Source organism: Sminthopsis crassicaudata, chromosome 3, assembly GCF_048593235.1.
Source record: "Sminthopsis crassicaudata isolate SCR6 chromosome 3, ASM4859323v1, whole genome shotgun sequence".
In the NCBI taxonomy this organism is placed as follows: Eukaryota; Metazoa; Chordata; class Mammalia; order Dasyuromorphia; family Dasyuridae; genus Sminthopsis; species Sminthopsis crassicaudata.
In genome coordinates, this window is record NC_133619.1 from 382,856,219 (window position 1) to 382,879,142 (window position 22,924).

Sequence of the window (22,924 nt, forward strand, 5' to 3'; positions counted from 1 at the left end):
TAATGGATGGAACATAATCCACAAGTCTATGGCCTTTGCTGACTTCCTGTTTTCTCTCTTCTATTCTGATTAGCACATGCCATGTTTGTGGCCTAACACCCATGCAGCCAGCATTGAGTGTAGTGCATTGAGAAAGGAATCAGTATCATTAATTCAATAAATGTCTCCACAAAAAGTTTAATTACATAAGGGGAGAAAATGAAAGTGAAAAAAATATTGGAAGAAATAAAATCTCTGACAATTTTCAATTATGTAAGGAAATCTGGAAATATTTTGGTCTGCAAAAAAAAAAAAAAAAAAAAAAATCCATAAAGGACGACAAACAGTATTTATTAAAACACTTACTGTGTAGAGATTGGAGAATGTTGATTATCCATTCATCTGCTAATTGTCCAGTTTTTGTTATCTGGGTACATTTCAACTGATTTGAAGATTCTCTTGACTCAATCCAACAAATTTTATCCTCGTTATAAATAAAATCCAAAGTATGAATTTCATTTCCTTTCTCTGAACTCAGGGCTGCCACTTTGCTTCCATTAAGATACAATATTTCAATTGTTTCATAATTTGTGATCAGCAGAACTGGAGGCCTATCACTGGGTTCTAAAACAAAAGAGAGAAAGAAAAGTGATTATTAAAGAAAAAGAGAGAAGCAGTTTATCATTTCCTTTTCATTAAAAGTTTACACTGTGTTTTTAGAAATTACATCCTTTAAAGTAAATGCTCACACAGATTGAGTGCATCTAGACTACTTATTTGTTTCTCACTGATTTTCTATTTCAGTTTGCTTCTTTGTAGAAAATAATCTACTAAACACTGATATCATTTGCTTCCTTAGTAATGTTTTCTATATATGAAGATGATATCCATTTTCAGTAAATCAAATGTTTTCAATCTTTATTTATATTGATGGATTTAATGTTGATGGATTTAATATTAATGGATAATCTGTTTACAATACATAGCCCAGAACCCCTGACCCTAGTGACCAATCGTATATTTTTTTGAGATTGGGTATATAGGGTTAGAAGCACAATCTACAGAGCAGAACAAAATTAATTAACAGAGAGAGAGAGAGAGAGAGAGAGAGAGAGAGAGAGCGCAAACCTGTATGCTTGGCCTTATGTGCACCATGATACAAAGAAGTGCTGAGACATACATTTCCTTAGAAGCTATAGGCAGAAATAAATGATTTCTAAGCTCTTTCTTTCAATACTTCTCTGAATAGAGTCCTCCCACCATACATTAAGAGAGCTGAGGCCAGAGGTTAAAGCAGTTTATTCAGTGTCACATTTCTGGATATGCATCAGAACTGACATTAGGATTAATGAGCTTTTGATGAACATTGTCTTTCCATGTCACAATTTTTAGGAGAACCAGAAAAACAAAACAAAACAAAACAAAACAAAACAAAACAAAACAAAAAAAATGTTTAATTAGAACTGGGCAATTTCAGAGTTAAGCTATATTATTTTAAGTCAATATGGTTTCTGGGCTGGTTATAGAATGGTCAATACAATATTTTGCTTTAGTTTCTCAAGTCAAAGTGACAAAAGTGCTGAGGATGAAAGAATAAAATCAGAATTTGATTTTCATAGGGGCACTTTGACTTGAATCTGTTTTTGAAAAGTTGATATGTAAGAAATTCAGCAAAATATGAGGTTCCCATAGGAATACAGAAGCAACATTTTTTATTTCACCATGTAATGATATTAAAAATTATAAATGAAGAAAAGTATCAAATGATTTTTTGTGGATAAAAGGCTTGAATAAGCATCCATTCTGACATCATTACTCTATAATGTCTCTTTGTAGAAAATGATTTGGAAAATGTTTCATTCAGATTCTTGAATTAGAATTAGAATTCAGAGTCTAATTGAAAAGATGCTCTCATATTCTTTCTTCCCCTCTCTATCACAGATGGGAAAGACAATTCTCTGGCAGCATCACATCCATGGGACATATTTTAAGGATGTGACTCCAATAAATCAATCAAACTTATCCATCCCATAATTACTCTATTAGTTTAAATTTCTTCTATTGAATCAATAGATAACAAACTGGGTGTAAAAAAGTCTTTTGACTTTCTGGAAGGAGTGAAAATCATTAGATAAAATTAAATGATACTATATAGAAAGATGCTAGTATTGTTTGAAGAGATTGTCATATCTTGCGCGGCTCATATAAAAATGATGAACCAATATAAAACAGAATTCTAATAACAGATTAGTCCAAGGGAAGAATACATTCCAAATAAGCCCCTGAGAGGAAATCATCTGAGAAGGTAGGTTTAGGTTTGAGGAAATAAAAGCCTTTGGTTCATTTATTTTTGCCCAGACTTTCACAGAGTGAACTTTGAAAGATTTTTAACTCCCTGTAGTTGCCCTAGGAATGTTTATAGAACAACTATTGGCAGTGTCTTCAATGCGAGCTGAGGACAAATGTGATACATTAAGTAAAGGGCAACTTTAGTACTTTACAAAGGGCAAGTTTAGGATTTACAAGGAGCCCAGCTGAAAGATAGACTGTGATAATTAAGGGGAACATCATGAGAACTCTATGAAAGACTTGTAAAAGCTGTGAACTATCTCCTTCATATCATGTGCTCTAACTTTAAACCTACTTCCTCTGAGCTCTGTATGTACTTGTGAAAAAATTGTTGAGAATATAGTTTGTAGTAAACACTTTTTTTTCCCAAAGCAAATTGTCTAATATGACAGTTGATATTGATCGATAATCAGTGAGGAGAGCATACTAGTAAATGCTCATGAATTAGTGTGTGCTAAAGAAAAGCCTCAATCATTCAAGGTTAACCTTAGCAATGTAAAGGAAGCAGAATTCACCAATTATGGATCTGACATGTCAATGTAAGTAAGATTTATGAGAAAGAACACCAGAACCACCTCTGACACAAAAAGATCATAGAACTATAAAGATTTTGAGTTAGAAGAAAAACATGAGATTATCAAATTCATTTTAGAGATAAAGAAACTGAGGCCAGAAGTTAATTGATTTCCTTGGAAAGCAGAGCTATTAAAGAAATGAAGCAGGTTTTGAAACCAAGACTTCCTAATTTCCAAATCTAGTGATATAACCACTGTTTCATGCAGGATTCTGAAAGTTCAATGTAATCCAGTCAGATTTTTTTTTTACTTCAAACTTAAGTAATAAAGGCAAATTGACTAATAAAAATGAATCTATCTCAAAAAAAATTGTTTTGAAATAGAAGTATAGCTGACAGCAAGTCTTCAGCTAACTCTCTGGGCATAAACAGTCTTAGAACCCTGGAAGCTCTTGTTAGGTCACTCTCAAATTTTAATGGTTCTTTGCTTCTTAATGAGACTTGCTTAACCATTCTGACATGACTAGCTCTGACCTACCTGAATTTTATTTTCTATATTTGTTCAGTAGTTTTGATTGTGTCTGACTCTTTGTGACCATTTGGGGTTTTCTTGACAAAAATACTGGAGTCATTTGTCATTATTTTCTCCAAATCATTTTACAGATGAAGAAACTGAGATAAAGTGTATAAAAGACTTGCTCAGAGTCACACTGGTAGTAATTGTCTGAGATCCAATTTGAAGCCAGTCAATTTTCCTAACTCTCAGCAATAACCATTAAACAATCTATCTTAGCTTCCTCTTCATTAATGCTGCATTACCCCATGTTGTCTATGAACTTCCTGACACCATCTTTCGCTTAGACCCCTTACCTGCCCTGTTTCTTTGCCAAGTATCTTTGCCAAGAAAACCCCAAATGCTCATGAAGAGGACATTTAAAGAGTCATGTAAAAAAATGTGTTCCTTGATAGCACATATTTTCTACGATAGTGTTTTCAGCCTTTTCTTTTAAAATCAGATACTACCTTTTCTGTATGCATTCCTAATACATGTACAATATTTATTTGTAAATTATATAGCTATATTACACTATGTAATATATTATGAATCCTACAAAACATATACAAAAATGGAAACTAAAAAAGATGAGATAAAGATGAAAAGATACAATATCTTAAGTAGTTTACTTATTAATGGATGAAATATTACTAATAATTATATTTTTGATGAAAGCAATCATATATTTTTATGGTCTAAAAATCTATATGTATGTTCCAGGAGATAAGGTGGGCTTCAAAAGAATACTCTTTTTGATGGTAATTAATTATTCAGTTAATTTGATCAGTCTATTTAGCCAAACAGGTGAATTTCTTTTCCTTAAGATGAAAGGCAAACCATTCAACAATGAAATGATAAGTCATAATAATCAGTATATATAGTAGATTTTTTTTCCAACAGGAGTCATGCTTCTCTGTGTAGAAATATTCCCTGAACACACTGTAAAAAAACAACAAACAAAGTTAATTGTCTCTGATTTCCACTCAGCAGAAAGCTTTCACTATAAATCCTTTCCTCTTCTTTTCATAAGCTCTGCTGAAAAAGATGAATAATACACAGTGGTAATACACTTTAAATTACTATTCATATTTTCATACTTTAATTGGGTTTTTGAATGACAGAATAATAATAGGAAGGAATAATAGAAAAAGATTTTGACTAGATGTTAGAGTTTATAAATAATAAACTATACAGTAAGCCTAAAGAGGTTGGTTAGGATCTGGTTGTAAAGAGTTTCAATGTGAAAATAATTATTTGATCCTATACTCAGGAAGGAGGCATTGGAATTTATGGAGTAGGTATAACAATCATACCTTTGTTTTATAAAAATAAGTTTGGCAGGTGTGTGGAAGTTAGAATGTTGAGCCTTCAGACTCAGAGACCCATTGCCTATGTTATGGGCAATAGTTCAGGCAAGAAGTAAAGAATTTAAAGAAAATGGAAACCCTGTAATTGGAGAAGTGAAAAAGGATGTGAGAGATGCTAGAAAGATAGATGCTACATGATTTGTCAATTGTGTAGATGTGTGGAGTGATGAGTTAAAATTACACCAAAGTCTAATACATGGGTGACTAAGAGAATGGTGTTATCCCTGCCAAAAAAGAGGAAATGGCACAGTCTTGAAAGGGAAAGATAATATTATGAGAGATGTACCACAAATCACACCCACTTGTCTCTCCTGGTACTGTGGTACTTTCTCTGACTCACCTAAAATGAAAAGAAAAGCAAAGGACATTTATGAACTAGTGACAGGGACAGTCAAGGTGCACCCACTCAAGGATCCTTGCTATGGAAGTATGATAACCTGAAAAGGGGAGAATTCTGGGAAGATGGAGAAGTAGATTGGTAAATTTCAAGCTCTCACCATTTCCCCCACAAATAAAACAAATTTGTGCCTCAGGGCAAACAGAGACTGGGTGAAAAATCAAGAGACTTGGTGCAGAGTAGGGTTGATCCTCATGCAACTCGAAAAGATATGAGAAAGAGCAGACAGAATAACAAAGAAAGACTCTAGGTCTGGGATTCACCTAAGTGAAGTGCAAATACTTATGGGCAATTCCATAAAAATGACAAGTGGGGACCCCTAGAATTAATTGGATGTGGCTGGAACCTCAGTAAGAACTACAGAGACTTTTACCTCCTGGACAACATGTGGAGTCTGAGTCTGAGTCTGGAAAGACTGAAGGAACCTTGGCTGATGGGATGCAAAAGAAGGAAACAGCATTTAGTTAGTGCAGAGGCAGGAGAGCAGGGATGCTGTGAGTTGAGGGCACTTGCAGGAGGATGGAGCTCTTGGTTTGAAATTCTTTGTCAGCAGCTGAAGTAAAGCCAGAGTACCATCTTATCACCCCAGGATTAGAGGTGCTTACACTAATACCTCTTAATTTAAAAAAATGAACCATCAAAGAAGAAAGAACCCTATCACAGAAACATACTGTGGAAACAGGAAAGACTAGGGCTTATCTTCAGAAAAGAAAATTAAAGTTAAAAAAAAAACAAAAAAACTTCTCTCCCAAAGAGTAACGTGAAATGGTTTCCTGCCAAGATATAATTTATAGAAGAACATAAAAAAGAATTTAAAAATGAAATGAGAGACATGGAGGAAAATCTTTAAAAGAAAATAAAAACTATCGAAGAAATTTTTTTTTTTTAAATTATGAAAAGAAAGTCAACCAACAAAGCCAAAAAGATATACAGAGTCTCAAAGATGAAAATACCTCTGAAAATTAGAATTGGGCAAGGGGAAGCCAATGAAGGTATAAGAGACCAAGATAACAAAACAGATTATTGTTAAGGTCTAGAATTGACCAGATACACTTGGATAACCAGCATATGAGGCTAATTACCAATTGGACAATTCTATATTAACATGTTTGTAGGATGAACCTATTCAACTCTTTGCTGGCTAGATCAGTGGGTGTGGACAAAGAAGTGGAAGTGATATCAGTAGGTGGAGTAGGAGAAGGAGGGTCATTCTAGTGGCTGTGGAGAGAGAGGAAGTAGGTGTGGAGATTGCTAGATCTAATCCCCTGACCTTCAAGGCAAAAGACCAAGAATAAAGACTTTTACTTATCCTGACACCTTTTTGATTCTAAGATATCCAATGTCCCAACAGATTATAAAGAATGAAAAAAAATAGAACAGATTGTGAAACATTTTATAAGAAAGATGACAGATCTGGAGAACAGATCAAGAAAAGAAAGTATAACAATAATTGTTCTGCCTGAAAATTGTAACCAAAAAAGGACCTTAACACAATAATGCAAGAATTAATCCAAGAAAATTGTCCTGGAGTGATTAGAACAAGAGGGAAAAATAGAAATAGAAAAAAATCCACCAATTACCACCTCAAACAGATCCTTTGTAGAAAACATAGGGACAAATTTCAAACCCCCACATCAAAGAGAAAATTTTGGAAGAAACAAGAAAAAAACATAATTCAAATATGCTGGAGCTACAATTAGAATTGTACAGGATTTATAAGCAGCCACAATAAATGACCATAGGTCCTGGAACCATATCTACTGACAATCAAAAAACTAAGTCTGAGGCCAAAAATATCATATACAGTAAAATTATTCATAATAAAGAATGAGAAAAATGGACATTCAATGAACTTGCAGACTTTATATCAACCAAACCTGAACTTAATAGAAAATTTAACATATAAGAACTAATATCAACATGGATAACTTATTATTATTATTATTTTTTAACATGGGAAATTATAGCATAGGTTTAAGGTTGACATCAACAATAGGGAAGCTCTAAAGAAAGACTGGGGTAGAGTCAAGGTAAAAATATCAATTATGTCCTACTAATGAGATGCAGAAGAAAAATAGACATAGAGGCATAAGAGGGGGAAAAAGATTTCATAATTCTGAAAACCTACTCATTCATTGGGAATGGGTTAAATAGGCAACACTATATATATATATATATATATATATATATATATATATATATATATATATATGTATGTATGATGAAGGTTTTACCATCCTCCAAAATCTATAAAGAAATAAGAGGGGAGGGATGGACAGGGAAGCAAAGGATGAGGGAAGAAGACAAGGGAAGAATCCTTGGATAAAAAGTGGTTATGTAATAGAAAAATAAGTTAAAACAAAGGTTAAGCAGGAATAGAAAAGATATGTGGGTACATGTGGAGGTATGTGTAAATATCTACATATATGTATATAAATATATCCTTTCTTCACTATAACCTGCTTGGGGATGATGAGGGAATAAAAGAGAGGAAAAAAAGAATAAAATAAAAATGTATAGCAGAGAACAAAAGAACAATTTATAAGGAAGTAAAGAAAAGGACACTCCTAAATATAATTTAAATACTAATACTAATACTTTAATACTAAATACTAATAGATATACTTTCTTGAACTGGTATTTCTTGTTATATATTTTGAATATACTTTCTTTTCTTGATCTGTTCTCCAGATCTGTCATCTTTCTTATAAAATGTTTCACAATCTGTTCTATTTTTTTTCATTCTTTATAATCTGTTGGGACATTGGATATCTTAGAATCAAAAAGGTGTCAGGATAAGTAAAAGTCTTTATTCTTGGTCTTTTGCCTTGAAGGTCAGGGGATTAGATCTAGCAATCTCCACACCTACTTCCTCTCTCTCCACAGCCACTAGAATGACCCTCCTTCTCCTACTCCACCTACTGATATCACTTCCACTTCTTTGTCCACACAATGTTCTTTTTTTGCTTTGTTTCATTTTGTTATGTATTCCTTTTATGTTTTTCTTATTCTGTTTCTTTAAAGAAAATAAATTTGAAAAATAAATAAAAAGATAACTTGAAGAGGCAGAGAATGGGCATGTGTAAGTTGGAGAGGAAAGGATTTTTTCCAGTCGTATTTGCATTTTTGCTGTTATGGGGCCAGGACTGGGAATTACCTCTAAGACCTGACATCAAGAACAGAAGCAGGAAGACAGGGAACTTGAAAAAATGTGGAAAGAATGAGCAGGGTAGGAAGTATAATAGGAAATTAGTGAGGTTATAGTGTGTTTGTATTGGAAGTAAATGGCAGAATTAGGTGGCCTAGTAAGGTGAAATGCAACCCATTTTCCTACTTTCCATTTGGTTATTCCTAATCCTTTTGGGATACTGTCATAGTAGAAAAGGAAGGTCCTTACTCTATGGGGCCCACTGTTGTTTTTTTTTTTTGTTTTGTTTTTGTTTTGTTTTTTTTTTTTTTTAGAGGGGGTTGTTTGGATTTTTGTTGTTGTTAGTTTTTTAATCATTTATTTACTCTGTATCATATTCATTGATATTACTGATTATATATATATATATATATATATACACATATATATATAAAATTATAATTCTTCAACAAGATTGCATAATTTCCTTAAAGTTCCAACTTTTTGATCAATTGTTATGTTTAAAATAGTGGAATATCTTGAATTTTGTGACAACTACATTAGAACTTTACTCTGTCCCTGAAGCTTAGTTATTCAAAGCCTTCAAGGGTATAGCTATTCTTTTTTCCTGAACCAATCACATTTTCCCTTTCTTGACTTAATCAGAAAGTTATTTACCTCTCCTGAAGGTATTACTAGGAATGTGTGTGTGTTTTAACTCTTTTGTTTTACTCTTCCTTTTCTTTCCCCCCAAAAAAGCTCAAGGAAGGCATGAAATATGACAATGAGAAAGTTTATAATCCTAACACAATTCTCTATATTCACTGAGGAAGCAGGAATCAATACCTAGAATAATACAGTTATAGATTAGAGTTGGAAGGGACATTATACTACACATAGGACAATCTAATCATTTTACAATTGAGGAAACTGAGACAGTAAAGTTAAATGATTTTCCCATGGTCAAACCAATGGTAAATACTAAGATATACCAATAATTACTATCAAAGAATAAATTGGGATGTGGGTCCACTGATTATAAATCAAAGGTTCTTTTCATTACATAATGTTATCTAGTTTATCAAAAGGTATAGAAAGGAAGAAAGGGCATAATTATTGAAAGAAGTAAGTTTTGCTATTAATTGTAAACTTCTATTATAAAAAAATGTTTCTTTTAGAATTACCACAGTTGAATATGAGATGCAAATTAACAAACATAACCTAGATGCCAAGATGGTACTGAGATTAAATTGGTTCTGGGCTGATCCACCTGGACACCTGAAATGGATTTCAGTGGAACTGCCTTAAATGGCCATATATTGAAATGCAGAAAGAATTGGTGTGAGGGATTTGTATATGGTCAAACTTTGTGTAGAACTTAATAATTGGTAGCCAATTATATCAGCAATGACTAAAAGATCCTTTATTGTAATGAGAAGTCATGTACTATGAATATAAATAGAGCAGTAAGAATTTCTGTGAGGGGAAAGCTTTAGCAAAGAAGAATACAGATCATGTCTTCATGGGGTTATCTCATGGATCAAATTCTGATTTTTGCTGTTTTAGCTAAATTTTCAAGGTAAATTATTTGATGAGATCAAATATTTGCTTTAGAATTGTGGTAGTTATAGGCTTTGAAACCTCAGAAAGAAAACTCTGAAGCAAGAGAATCAATAAAAGGAAAAAGGAAAAAAAAAAGGAAAAGCTATTCTTCATCAGTTTTTTGTCCTATTTGAATGTAATAAAAATAGCCATCAAGCTAGTAAAGTTACAAATTACTTACTGAAGGAAGAACACTTAAAATGTTAGCTCTGAGATGCTTTATTGCAGTGGATGCTTATGTAAGGATTTTTGCTAATTATTCACCATTGGCTCCCCTGTTCAGACAAATGGACAAGATTGAGCAGAGGGTCAAGACTTGGTGCCAAATTACCACTAAAAACACTAGAAGCCCTTGAAATAATCAAATACTAATGGCATAATTCCCTTTTCCCACTTAATGATGAATGTTAGTGAAGGCTACATGAAGCTGATCCCTCTCCACTTGCATTGCCTACACTACTACTTGTATTATCACCTAAACTGTCTGTGCCCCTTGACAAAGTCTGATCTGCTTAGGTAATGAGCATAAAAGACTGCCAAGAATAAATGTGATGCTAAAAGTAAGGTCTTAGAGAGTTTTATCTTCAGAGACTGTTTTCCCAGAGGAAACACTATAATGCATATTAGATGACTTCAATCAACAAATGGCTACTTACATCAATATTTGTTGAAATATAATAAAAATTAAACTTCCTTTCACAAGAACTCACAATATAAAGAAAATATTCAGAGGTGGTCTGAACTCAATGGCCAGAGGCTGAGGTGGCTGAGGTGGATAGCTAACTTCTTAATTGATTCCAGAGGAGAGAGGACAACTTTTAACTTCCTTTTTACAGGAATGAAAAATATTCTGCCCTAAGAATTTGTGAGGGTCTGTATTAGAATGCTAACAGATTGAAAAGTGAGAATAAGGATGGCCCTTGTGATAAATATTAGGTTAACCAATGCTTCATTTTATAAGATGTAATTAGAAAAATGCATTAGTGAAAAGAGTGAGATCTAGGAAGATGATAGATGGCAGCCAATGAGGAAGATGGAGGTGTTGAGGGAATGTAACATACTTGCCTTCAAAACAAACAAAAATTACACATATATCATAACTTTATATCTTCATATTTTATTTATGTATTTCTTATCATTTTTTAAAAGTAACAAAGATTATTCTATTTATCAACTCCTTCCACCTTCTTCCTCTTCCCATTAAATTAAAAAAAAAAGAAAAAGAAAGAAATATCTTATTCCTTTCTGATACCTAGAAGAAAATAGGACTAAACAGGCTATTAAGATGATGGATAAACCAAACATAGGGTAAGAAAGCTTGTAAAAGAAGAAATTTCCTCAATTTAAAGGAGAAAATTGGGGCTCACCAGGAAGAAAACAATTATTTCCCACTGAATACTGAAAAAGTTTTTTTTAAAAAGGGAATTGGAATTCCTATTATTTATTTATTACATGTAAATTCTGTGAGTGTATGTTACAGGAAAGAAAATCAGTGTGAAATTAGAAGTGAGAATTAAGTATGTAAGCAATTTGAAGAGAAAAATAATATAAACATCTCTGGAAGGAGAACAGCAGCAGAATGTGAGACAATATGAAGATGAATCTGTGAAAACCTAAGACTATCAGATAAAAAAAGTACTCTTAAATATTGCAAAGTTGAGAATGAGCTAGATATAAAATGTTAGTGTGGGGAGATAATTTTAAAACAAAAAAAAAAGAATACATTATTCAAATAAGATGCTGAATTATGGATAAAAAAATTATGAAATTAAACTATAAAATGTGAAGATATTGTCGATAAGGTGAAGAAGACATAAATTCCAAATCAGAACTAAACTAATCTCTCTTTTAAAAAAAATGAAAAACCATTCATAATTTAATAGGATTGCTCCTACATTTTATTTAATTGTTTTTGTGGTTATGTGTCTATGTGAAACATCTTTTATGAAATGATATAAATTTCTTTTACATCCATATCTCAAGAAAGAATAACATACCTGAGTTAATAATTTAGGAAGGTGAGGAAGCAGCTAACTGGTATTAGTATGTGGATTGTTAGATTTGGAGTCAAGAGGACACAAGTTCTAATCCTTTCTCTGATAATCACTAACTGTATAATCATGGATAAATCATTTAATCTCTCAGTCTCAGTTTAAATCACACCCTAGCTCTATGACCCTATGATAATAGCAAAATTTCATAAAGATGCATTAAGTTACTGTCCTCTATCCATCATAACTCATTCCTTTTAAAACCTCCACTATGGATTATCATTTCCCCTTCTATGTTCTTATGTTGTGATGCCAGTGAAAAGGACTTTATATATCCTTATTGGCAAAGTAATTGATGAGAAGTACACTGTTTTGTTTGTTTGTCTGGGTTTTTTCCCAGCTGGAAGCAGAAATCAGGAGGTAACATGCTCTAGACAAACAATCTTGCATACTCTTCCCATTGGTTTTCATCTGCTCTTTCCAGCTGAGAAAACTATACATCCCATCAGTAACCTTGCTAATTAGGAGCCATATATATAATCATGCTGACTTAATTCACTGAAACGTATTATCTTATGTGTGATACATGTTGTTGTTCAGTTATTCAATTGTGTCCAAATTTCCATGGGATTTTCTTGGCAAAAATACTGGAGTCCTTGTTAAATGGATTAAATGAAACAAAGATTAAATGACTTATCCAAGATAACATATATAGTAAATATCTGAAGTCACATTTGAACTCAGGTTTTTCTGACTTCAACCCTAGCACTCTATCCACTTAGCCACCTACTTGCCTCATTGGTATGCCAATTCTTTTATACTTCTCTCATATTGTAAATCCCAATATCTGATATAAACTTCCTCTCTCATGGTAGCTAGATTTATCCCAAATGCTTCTCAGCAGAAGATCCCACTTCATATATTCCTAAAAATTATTAAGATAATCACTGAAAGGTCCCCTTTATTTCTACAATCCTATAACTCACATACCTTCAATAGCATCTTTTGTCCTGTCCTACTTTGTTCCAGTCTTCATTTCTGAGGTCACCATCTATACTTGTGCCCTTGAATCCAATTTCTACCAGAGTTTGCCTTTTCAATCATCCTCTCTTTCCTAAATTTCCATTTCTCTTTTATCTACTTTTATCTACTTCATCCTTCCTAACTTCCTTCACATTCCTGCAAAACCTTAGGTTAACACTGTCTTTCCCTTGAGTTTAAAAACGATATCTATATATCTATGTTTATATAGATATATAGATATATACACATGCACACACATAGAGAGAGATACATACATACACATAACCCACACATATGCACACACAGATTTTTCCTATCACTGTTGAGCTTTTGATTCAATTCTGTTTTTCTATTTCTTATGTTCCCCTCATGTTCTATCACTCCAGGACAATTTTTTTGGATTATTTCTTGTATTATGGTGTCAAGGTCCTTTTTTTGGTCACAACTTTCAGGCAGACCAAATATTCTTATATTTTCTCTTCTTCATCTGTTCTCCAGATCTGTCATCTTTCTTATAAAATGTTTCATACTCTGTTCTATATTTTCATTCTTTATAATCTGTTTTGTTATTTCTTGGTCTTCATTGGCTTCTTTTTGCCAAATTCTAATTTTCAGAGTTATTTTCAGTTTAAGACTCTATCTCATTATTTTTTAGTTGGTTAACTTTCTTTTCATAATCTTCTTGGTTTTTCTTGGATGGTTTTAATTATTTTTTTAGTTTTTCCACAATGTCTTTTATTTGACTTTTAAATCATTTTTTGAATTCTTCTGTAAAGTCTCTCTGGGCAGGGAGCCATTTCACATTATTCTTCGAGGTAGAAATTTTTTTTTTTTTAATTTCAGTGTCCTCCTCTGAAGATGAACTTTTGTTTTTCCTATCTCCACAGTATATTTCTATTGTGGGGTTCTTTCTTCTTTGCTGGTTCATTTTTTAATTTTTTTTTAAATAAGAGGTATTAGTATAAGTACCTTTAATCCTGGGGTGGCAGGGATGGTGCCTCTGGCTTCTCCTCAACTCTCCCTCTGAACAGGAACCCCAAACCAAGAACTTCTCCCCGCTCCACCAAGTGCCCAGAGCCAGTAGTATCCTTGCATCACTACCCCTGCACTCATAGGTACAAATGCTTTATCTGACATTGGGCCCAACATTGGGCCTAACATTCCCAATTAGCCTCAGTCTTCCAGAACTCAGAGCCTGACTCCAGAGCAATCCAGGAGGTAAAAGATTCTGTAGTTCCTACTGAGGCTCTAGCCAGACCCAGCTAGCCTAAGAGGTTCCCACATGTTATTTTTACAGAGCTAGCCAAGAGGTGTTTGCACTTCATGCAGGTTAATCCTAGGGTCTGGGGAAGAATTCCTGTCTTTACCATTTTGGCTCTGCTCCCCTTGTTTCTAAAATATATAAAGAACTCATTCAAATTTATAAGAATATAAGTCATTCTACAACTGATAAGTGATCAAAGAATACAAACAGGCAATTTTTAAATAAATAAATTAAAGTCCTCTATAGTTGTCTGAGAAGACGCTCTAAATTACTATTGATTAGAGAAATGCACATTAAAACAATTCTGAGGTACCACCTCACACCTCTCAGATTGGCCCAGATGACAGGAAAAGGTAGTGATCAATGTTAGAGGGAATGTGGGAAAACTGGGACATTAATGCATTGTTGGTGGAATGTGAAATAAAGCAGCTAAACTGGAGAGTGGTTTGGAACTTTGCCCAGAGGACTATAAAACTGTGTATATCTTTGACCCAGTGGTGCCACTCCTGGGATCATATCCCAAAGAAATAATAAAAGAGGGAAAAAAAGTCACATGTGCAAAAATGTTTGTAGTAGTTCTTTTTTGTGGTGGCAAGGAATTGGAAAATGACTAGATGTATATTAAGTGGGAAATGGCTGAATAAGCTGTAGTATATGAAAGTAATGCAATATTATTCTTTTTTAAAAAAGTGATGACCAAGCTGATTTAGAAAGGTCTGGAAAAATTTATATGAAGTGATGCTCAGTAAAACAAGCAGAACCAAGTCAATCCCTATAAATCCCTATAAACTTTAGATAGAAAACATTATCTGCACCAAGAGAAAGAACTATAGAGACTGAGTATAAATCAGGTACCATATTCACTTTTTTTCTTTTTCTTCTGGTTTTCTTCTTTCATGGTGTTTACATTTTGTTCTGATTTTTCTCTGCCAACGTGATTCATAAGGAAATATGAATGGACATATTTTGTACATGTATATGATATAAATGTACATGTATAACCAAAAATGTCATTTTTATATGTAACTGTAGAAAAATTAAAATACACACACACACACACACACACACACACATATATATATATTAAGGTTGTTTTGAGGATTAAAAAATATATTACCTCTAAAGTTTTTTGTTTAGTCCCTGACACATAATAAATGCCATATAAATGTTAGTTATTATTGTTTTGTTGTTACTGTTACCATATGCCAAACATTGATACAATTTTTAGGACATAAATTTTAAAAATGAAAGTTTTTGCTTTTAAGTAGCTGTAGGATTAACCCAGATTCAGAATTCTCATTCAGCAGGCATGGTCATAAAGAGGGTAGGTACAAGTTTATTACTGATCAGAACCTTGATTTAAACAAGATATAAGGGGGGAAAAGAAATATAGTATTAAAGCAGTGTGCAATTTACAAATAAGGTGATCACCAAGACAATATAAATCGACAACATACAACATACATCTTCACTACTACAAGGAAGCTTCAAGATCTAGATTCCAACAGCTAAGAGAGCCTAAGTCACAGTGACCCAGAGTCTCTAATGAGACACGGGTGGGTGTTAGGCAAGTAGTTCCAACTTTCTAACTGAGCTCTCCAAGTCCCTTTCCACTATGAGTTTTTTAATATGCTGAGTACAAAGAAGGCATCATGCTAAATATTCTCACTTGATATGTAACTCTTGAGACAGAACAGTCCTACTCAGAGACAGGGATGATTTATTGCAAGAGGTCCCTCAAAGAAAATTTTTATTTATTCCTTTAGGAATACTGTGTTTACTCTAGGAATTAGCCAAGTTTCTGGAGTTAACATAGGCCTGTCATAAATAATATTCATTAATAAAAACTCTAGGAAAATGGCCAATCCTCCTGATGCTTCCTAAGATTTATGAGATAGCTAGGAATGCTTTTCAAAGTTCTCAGCAAACAAATTTACGTAGACATTCCCAAGATTCACTGGGATTCCTTATTAAGATTCCCTATAGGACCTCAGGATATACTGGGGCTGTAGAATATACACAGATAAATAAACACAAGTAAATAAAAAATATTGAAGATGATGAAGGGAAGACCCCTCTTTTTCTGAGCTCCCCCCATATTCATCAGATTAACAGCAAATTAAAGCCCCTGAATTAGTTTTGGAACTACAGAAACCACAAATATTTGAAGTGTAACAAATCTCTAGCAGAAGATAATTTGGAAGATCTTAAGAAAAAGTCTGTTTCAATCAGTCAAGCCAAGCACAGACAGCTGAATGCAATCCCCTGAGCATAGGCAATGTAGAGACCCAGGGTGGTATTGGCTCAAGTGATGGGGAATCTATTGGAAGGAATTTACAACAGTGCTGGCTATTCTGTACTGGTTGCAAGCCAGTAAATCAACAGATTAGATGTAACATATACAACACAAATACAAAAGGCAAATAGTGAGCCCCCAAACCCCAGAATATTGGTTCCTGGCCACCCAGCACCAGAAGTTAGTCAGCACTGACCCACTGCAGCCACTGTCACCTGTAGAGGAAGTTTGGACAATCTCCCCTTTGCCCTAAAAGCAAACTTCAATCTTTTAAAAAATGAGCAAAAAACTAAAAAGAACTATGACCATAGATAGTTTTTTATGGAGAAAGAGGACAGATTTCAAACTCTGAGGACACTAAAAGCAGATTTCTAAAGATGAAGCCCCAAAGGGTGATATGAATTGGTCTCTATCTCACAAGGATCTCTTGAAAGAATTAAAAAAAAAAAGATATTAAAAGAGAGTTAGAAGACAAATGGGAAAAGAAAATGAGAACTTTGCAAGAGTTTGGAAAGGGAAATATAGAAATTATCTGAAGAAAATTCCTTTCAAAATAGATTTAGTGAAATGGAAATGGCATATAACTCCTTATAAAATACATTTGACAAAATAGAAAATTATCCCTTGTACTCACTTCTGTTCCAAATTTTCCCCTCCTTCACTCCACCCCCTCCCCTAGATGTCAGGCAGTCCCATATATGTTAAATGTGTTATAGTAAATCCTAGATACAATATATGTGTGCAGAACCGAATTTCTTGTTGCACAGGAAGAATTGGATTCAGAAGGTAAAAATAACCTCGGAAGAAAGACAAAAAATGCAAACAGTTTACACTCATTTCCCAGTGTTCCTTCTCTGATTCTGTCCATCATTGATCAATTGAAACTGAATTAGATCCTTTTTTTGAACAACCCCTTAAAAAACAGAATTTGTGAAATGGAAAAAGAAATAAAAAATAATCTCAATTGGAAGAGAAGAGCAACCATAAGTGTGAGATTCAAGAAAGGCTATTTTTTTTTTTTGAAGATGCTGCTTAGACTAATTCTTTGAGAAACCTAGATGTTACTACAAGCATTACTAAAGAGCCTTACAAATCTGGAAAGTGGTTAGCCTCCACAAGGGAAAAGAAACAGGAAGTGGAAAATAGAGTACAAGGAACAGTAACTTAGCCAATTTGACTAGAACATAAAAGATTCAAGGGGCAACAATATTTACTGACCCTTAAAAGGTAAATTGGAGCCAGATTGTGTAGGGATTTATAAAAGAAATATAAACATTTCAATAGTATTATAATTTCCCCCTAATTACATGTCAAGAAGATTTTTAGCATTTCATGTTTCCAAATTGTTTCTCCCTTCCTCTCTCATTCTCCTCTTCTGAAGGTGGCAGACAGTTTCACAGTTTACATATGTGCTATTATGTAAAACATATGAATTAGAAACATTTATATTTTCTTTTAGAGGTAATAGGGAACTACTGAACTTTGTTGAGTTTTATATTCTTTTTCTGTTTTTTCTTTTTTCTTATTCTGTTACTTTAAATAAAATAAATTAGAAAAAAAAAGAATTGAGCAGATGGAAGGTAAAAATTATAAGAAATAAAAATAAAATAAAGCAAAACCAAAAAGAAAAAGAAAAAAATAGAAAAAAAAAAAAAACCTGTGAAACCATTTCTGGAAGAAAATAGATTCAAGAGAGATAACTTAAAAATTATTGGTCCATCTCAAAGTTATGATAAAAACAAACAAACAAACAAACTGGACAGCATGTTTCAAGAAATTATCAAGGTAAAATGTCCTGATATTCTAGAACCAGAGGGTGAAATAGAAGATGAAAAAATCCACCAATGACCTGAAAAAGACCTCCAAATGAAAACTCCCAAGAATATTATACCCAAAACCCATAACTTCCAGGTAAAGGAGGGGAAGAGTTGGATATGAAGGTTTTGCAAGGGTCAATATTGAAAAATTACCCATTCAGATAGTCTACCTCTCAGACTTGTGGAGGAAGAAGGGAGAACTAGAGACCATTATTGATCACAAAATAGAATATTTTGATTACACCAAATTAAAAAGTTTCTGCACAAACAAAACTAATGCAAACAAGATTATAAGGGAAGTAACAAATTGGGAAAACATTTTTACAGTTAAAGGTTCTGATAAAGGCCTCATCTCCAAAATATACAGAGAATTGACTTTAATTTATAAGAAATCAAGCCATTCTCCAATTGATAAATGGTCAAAGGATATGAACAGACAATTTTCAGATGATGAAATTGAAACTATTTCCACTCATATGAAAGAGTGTCCCAAATCACTATTGATCAGAGAAATGCAAATTAAGACAACTCTGAGATATCATTACACACCTGTCAGATTGGCTAAGATGACAGGAACAAATAATGATGAATGTTGGAAGGGATGTGGGAAAACTGGAACACTGATGCATTGTTGGTGGAGTTGTGAAAGAATCCAACCATTCTGGAAAGCAATCTGGAATTATGCCCCAAAAGTTATCAAACTGTGCATACCCTTTGATCCAGCAGTGCTACTCCTGGGTTTATATCCCAAGGAAATACTAAAGAAGGGAAAGGGACCTGTATATGCCAAAATGTTTGTGGCAGCCCTTTTCATAGTGTCTAGAAACTGGAAAATGAATGGATGTCCATCAATTGGAGAATGGTTGGGTAAATTATGGTATATGAATGTTATGGAATATTATTGTTCTCTAAGAAATGACCAACAGGAGTAACACAGAGAGGTTTGGAGAGACTTACATCAACTGATGCTGAGTGAAATGAGCAGAACCAGAAGATCATTATACACTTCAACAATGATACTATATGAGGATGTATTCTGATGGAAGTGGATATCTTCAACATAGAGAAGAGCTAATCCAATTCCAATTGATCAATGATGGACAGAATCAGCTACATTCAGAAAAGGAACACTGGGAAATGAGTATAAACTGTGAGCACTGTTTTGTTTTGTTTTGTTTTGTTTTTCTTCCCAGAATATTTTTAGCTTCCGAACACAATTCTTCCTTTGCAACAACAACAACAACAAAATTCGGTTCTGCACATATATATATTGTACCTAGGATATACTATAAAATATTTAATATGTATGGGAATGCCTGCCATCTAGGGGAGGGGGTGGAGGGAAGGAGGGGAAAAATTTGGAACAGAAGGGAGTACAACAGATAATGTTGTAAAAAGAAATTACCTATGAATATGTACTGTCAAAGAAAATGTTATAATTATAAAAATTAATAATTTTTTTTTAAAAGTAAATAAGGGAAGTAGAAGAAAAAATGAAAAAAAAAAAGAAAAATTACCCATGCATATGTTTTGTAAATAAAAAATAAATAAATAAAATTTTAAAAGAATATTTTCTTACTATTTATGCCTAAAGATGATTCCAAGTATCTAAACAAAATTAATAAAACAAAACATAAATATATATTTAATTAGAAATAAACTAATGGGTGAAAACACAATTATCAATACATAGAATGAATTCATAGTATTAGATAATACTTATCCACATATCTTTTATCGCTCAAATACCAAAAGTTACAGAAAGCTCAGTGAAATAGTTAATATATGTCATTGTGGACATTTCTCTAATTATGCACATTAGGAACTATTTTAGTTTCAGAAGAGCACTTCATCCCTATTTTTCAATCCAGACATTTTAATGCCATAAATTGCCATTTCTGAGCTTAAAATTCTGCAGATATTGGATCCTCTGAGAACTTATCCTAGTTAAATTTGCAAATAAGTGATTTCCTCTTTTTTAACATGATTTTTTTTAAAAAGGAAAGAGAAAAATAATAGCAGAGTTTATTAAAAAAAAAAGTCAGCATGTTGATTTAAGAATACTAGGACTGAAAAGAAGTTCTTTCTATAAGTTCCAAGTAAATACACCCTAAAAAATGAAAAAAACTACTCTGTGCAGTTATTTACTACATTGCTATAGGAATCCAGAAAGAAACTCTAAGAATATGCATTTATCAAAGATATTGAACTATTTATTCAGGCATCATCATGTAAACCAAACCTCTATACATTTAATTAAAATTTTCAGGGTTACTCTGAATGTTTTTTTTTTCAATCCTAGAAATTTTGACCAAATGCTTATGATTTTATAGCACTTTTACTCTACTATATAAAAGGTATGAGGTTACAGAAGTCTAAGAATACAAAACTAAATAGTAAAAAAATATATTACAAGCATTATCATCTCAAGATAAGAAATAGTTGCAGGGCAGTAGGAAAACTAAGAAAAAGTAGATAAAAGTTACTACCTCAACTTCACCCCAACTTTTCAGAAGCATGGTCCTAGCACTTGCCAAACATTTATTAATGAATGGAAGCATTGTAAGAAGTCTTATTACTTAAAATTCTTCATATTATAGTTAATTTATTGAAAGTTATGAGATTCCCAGAAGAATGTTCTGCAAAGATTTCTGTCAATATACTCATTGGCCCAGGATATAACCATAGTATGTGCTAGAATATATTTTAACAACTACAGAATTTGTAAAACTCTAGGCAATCAGAAGAGATAATATCCATGTTATTCAAAATTGTATAAGTTAATTAGTCCTCACTATTGACTATAAGCTAACCTTGTTAACTGACAAATGATGTCTTATATCTACTACACAGACCTTAAACTGGACTTGTTATGCAACTGCTAGCCTCAACTGCTAAACTTTTTCATTGAAAATTAAAATTTTATTCATTATTACAATTTAAGTGAGACAAAGAAATGGAAAACTAGGAATAATTTTGCTTTTCTTTTTCTGGACTAAATGACACAATGCATCTTTTCCAATTTTAATTTCTCTGAATTTTAATGAGTTTCTTCTTTATGTTTCTCTTTTTTATTAGACTTGCCCAATTTCAAGATAAGAAAAGAAAGTTAATTTCAGAATGTGATAAGACTTATTTTTCCTCCTAAAATGAAGACTTAATTAGGATGGCTTGCATTACAAATGCATTACAAATAACAAATGCTATGCCAAAAATTTTGTTACTATCTGCTGTTTAAAACAAAACAAAACAAAGCAAAACAAAAAAGCAAAGATATTTAATCATCAAACTCCTAGGACATAAATGCATCATTGATAGACACTCAAAGACAAAGTGTTCCACTTTTAGATTTTAGTTAAGATATAGAGGTAAAGAAAGTGGACATACATCGGTTCCTAGTTTAGTATTTTTACTTTTCGTTAATATTGTCTTAAAATACAGATGAATAAAAAAAGTCTTTCAGCACATAATGAATCATTGTTTCTTGTTTTGTGCCTCTAATACATACAACACTATCACAACAATTAAAATCTTTAGAAATGTTAGTATAGTAGCTAGCCTGATGCATCACAATATCTAAATGGTCAAGTAGAAATAAATATCATGCATTATTAATGGCCTTGTATCAGTCCATTGGAATCTTTATTGGAGCTTTCACAGGAGAAAGAATATACCAGAGTAAGGCTCCATGAATAGATGAGAATTCCAAGTACCACACATAGCAAAGAGGGGATGGACATAGCAGTTAATGGGACCACATGATAAGAGATAGTGGAGATGAAACAAAATGAGGGTATTATTAAATTTCATGTAAAAAGGAGAAAAGGAATATATTGAAGTCCTCTTGACCTGCCCCTACTTGCTATTCTTCTTTCTGGTTTCATGATTAGTGAAAGAAGATGCAAATTTTGATGAATTTTGTAAAGAAAGCCTAGAAAATATGTCAGGGCAATTTGGGAGAGATTACATAAAATATAGGGAGAGCCATTCCTGGATAAAATGAAAGAGGCAAAATAAACACATTGTCTTCTTCAGTCTCCCATTCAGGTTTTTGTAATATGACTCTTGACTTTCTTCCTCTCATCTTTTTAAATTCATTTTCACCTAGGTTCCTGGTTCTCTCATGTTGATCCCTTCATGACTCATAATACTACTATATGATTTTTCCCAGATCTGCCTTGCCCAGATAATTCCTGGGACATAGACTTTACATACATTTTTTCACCATCTCAGTTGCTTGTAGCATTTAAAATCATCTGTTCAACTCATTCACACCAAGTTTTAAATTATGGTATGTTTAATTATGATACCATTTTGTAGGGCATTTATTTCCTTTAAAGTACAATGCTTTGAATTTTAACAAGAGAAAATTCTACACAAATAGGAGTGAAGGAAGGGATTTTCAGAAAACTTTTGGGAAAATATTTTTTAACAATAAATTTTCCTGGTGTCCCTTAAATCACATATATAAATGAATATTTATTCTACTATCTCCCTAGCAGCAGGATACCTTTCTTTCTTTTCTTTCTCTATTTTCTTTAATCTTTTTTTTATCAGCAAAAATATGTAAGAATTAAAATTACCCATAGAAGAAGAAGGAGGAGGAGGAGGAGGAGAAAAACACAATTATGACAACTACAGT

The 22,924-nt window shown here is 32.8% G+C and overlaps 1 protein-coding gene across 3 annotated transcripts in view; it reads right to left on the reverse strand.

Moving 5' to 3' along the window:
• The window catches only part of LRP1B (LDL receptor related protein 1B), a 2,473,587-nt gene that overhangs the window by 1,255,692 nt on the left and 1,194,971 nt on the right, over positions 1-22,924 (reverse strand). For all 3 annotated transcript variants that reach the window (XM_074301983.1, XM_074301982.1, XM_074301981.1), the window contains one exon: positions 346-603. In XM_074301983.1, coding sequence (XP_074158084.1) covers positions 346-603 — 258 coding nt within the window. The remainder of the gene's footprint in view (positions 1-345; positions 604-22,924) is intronic.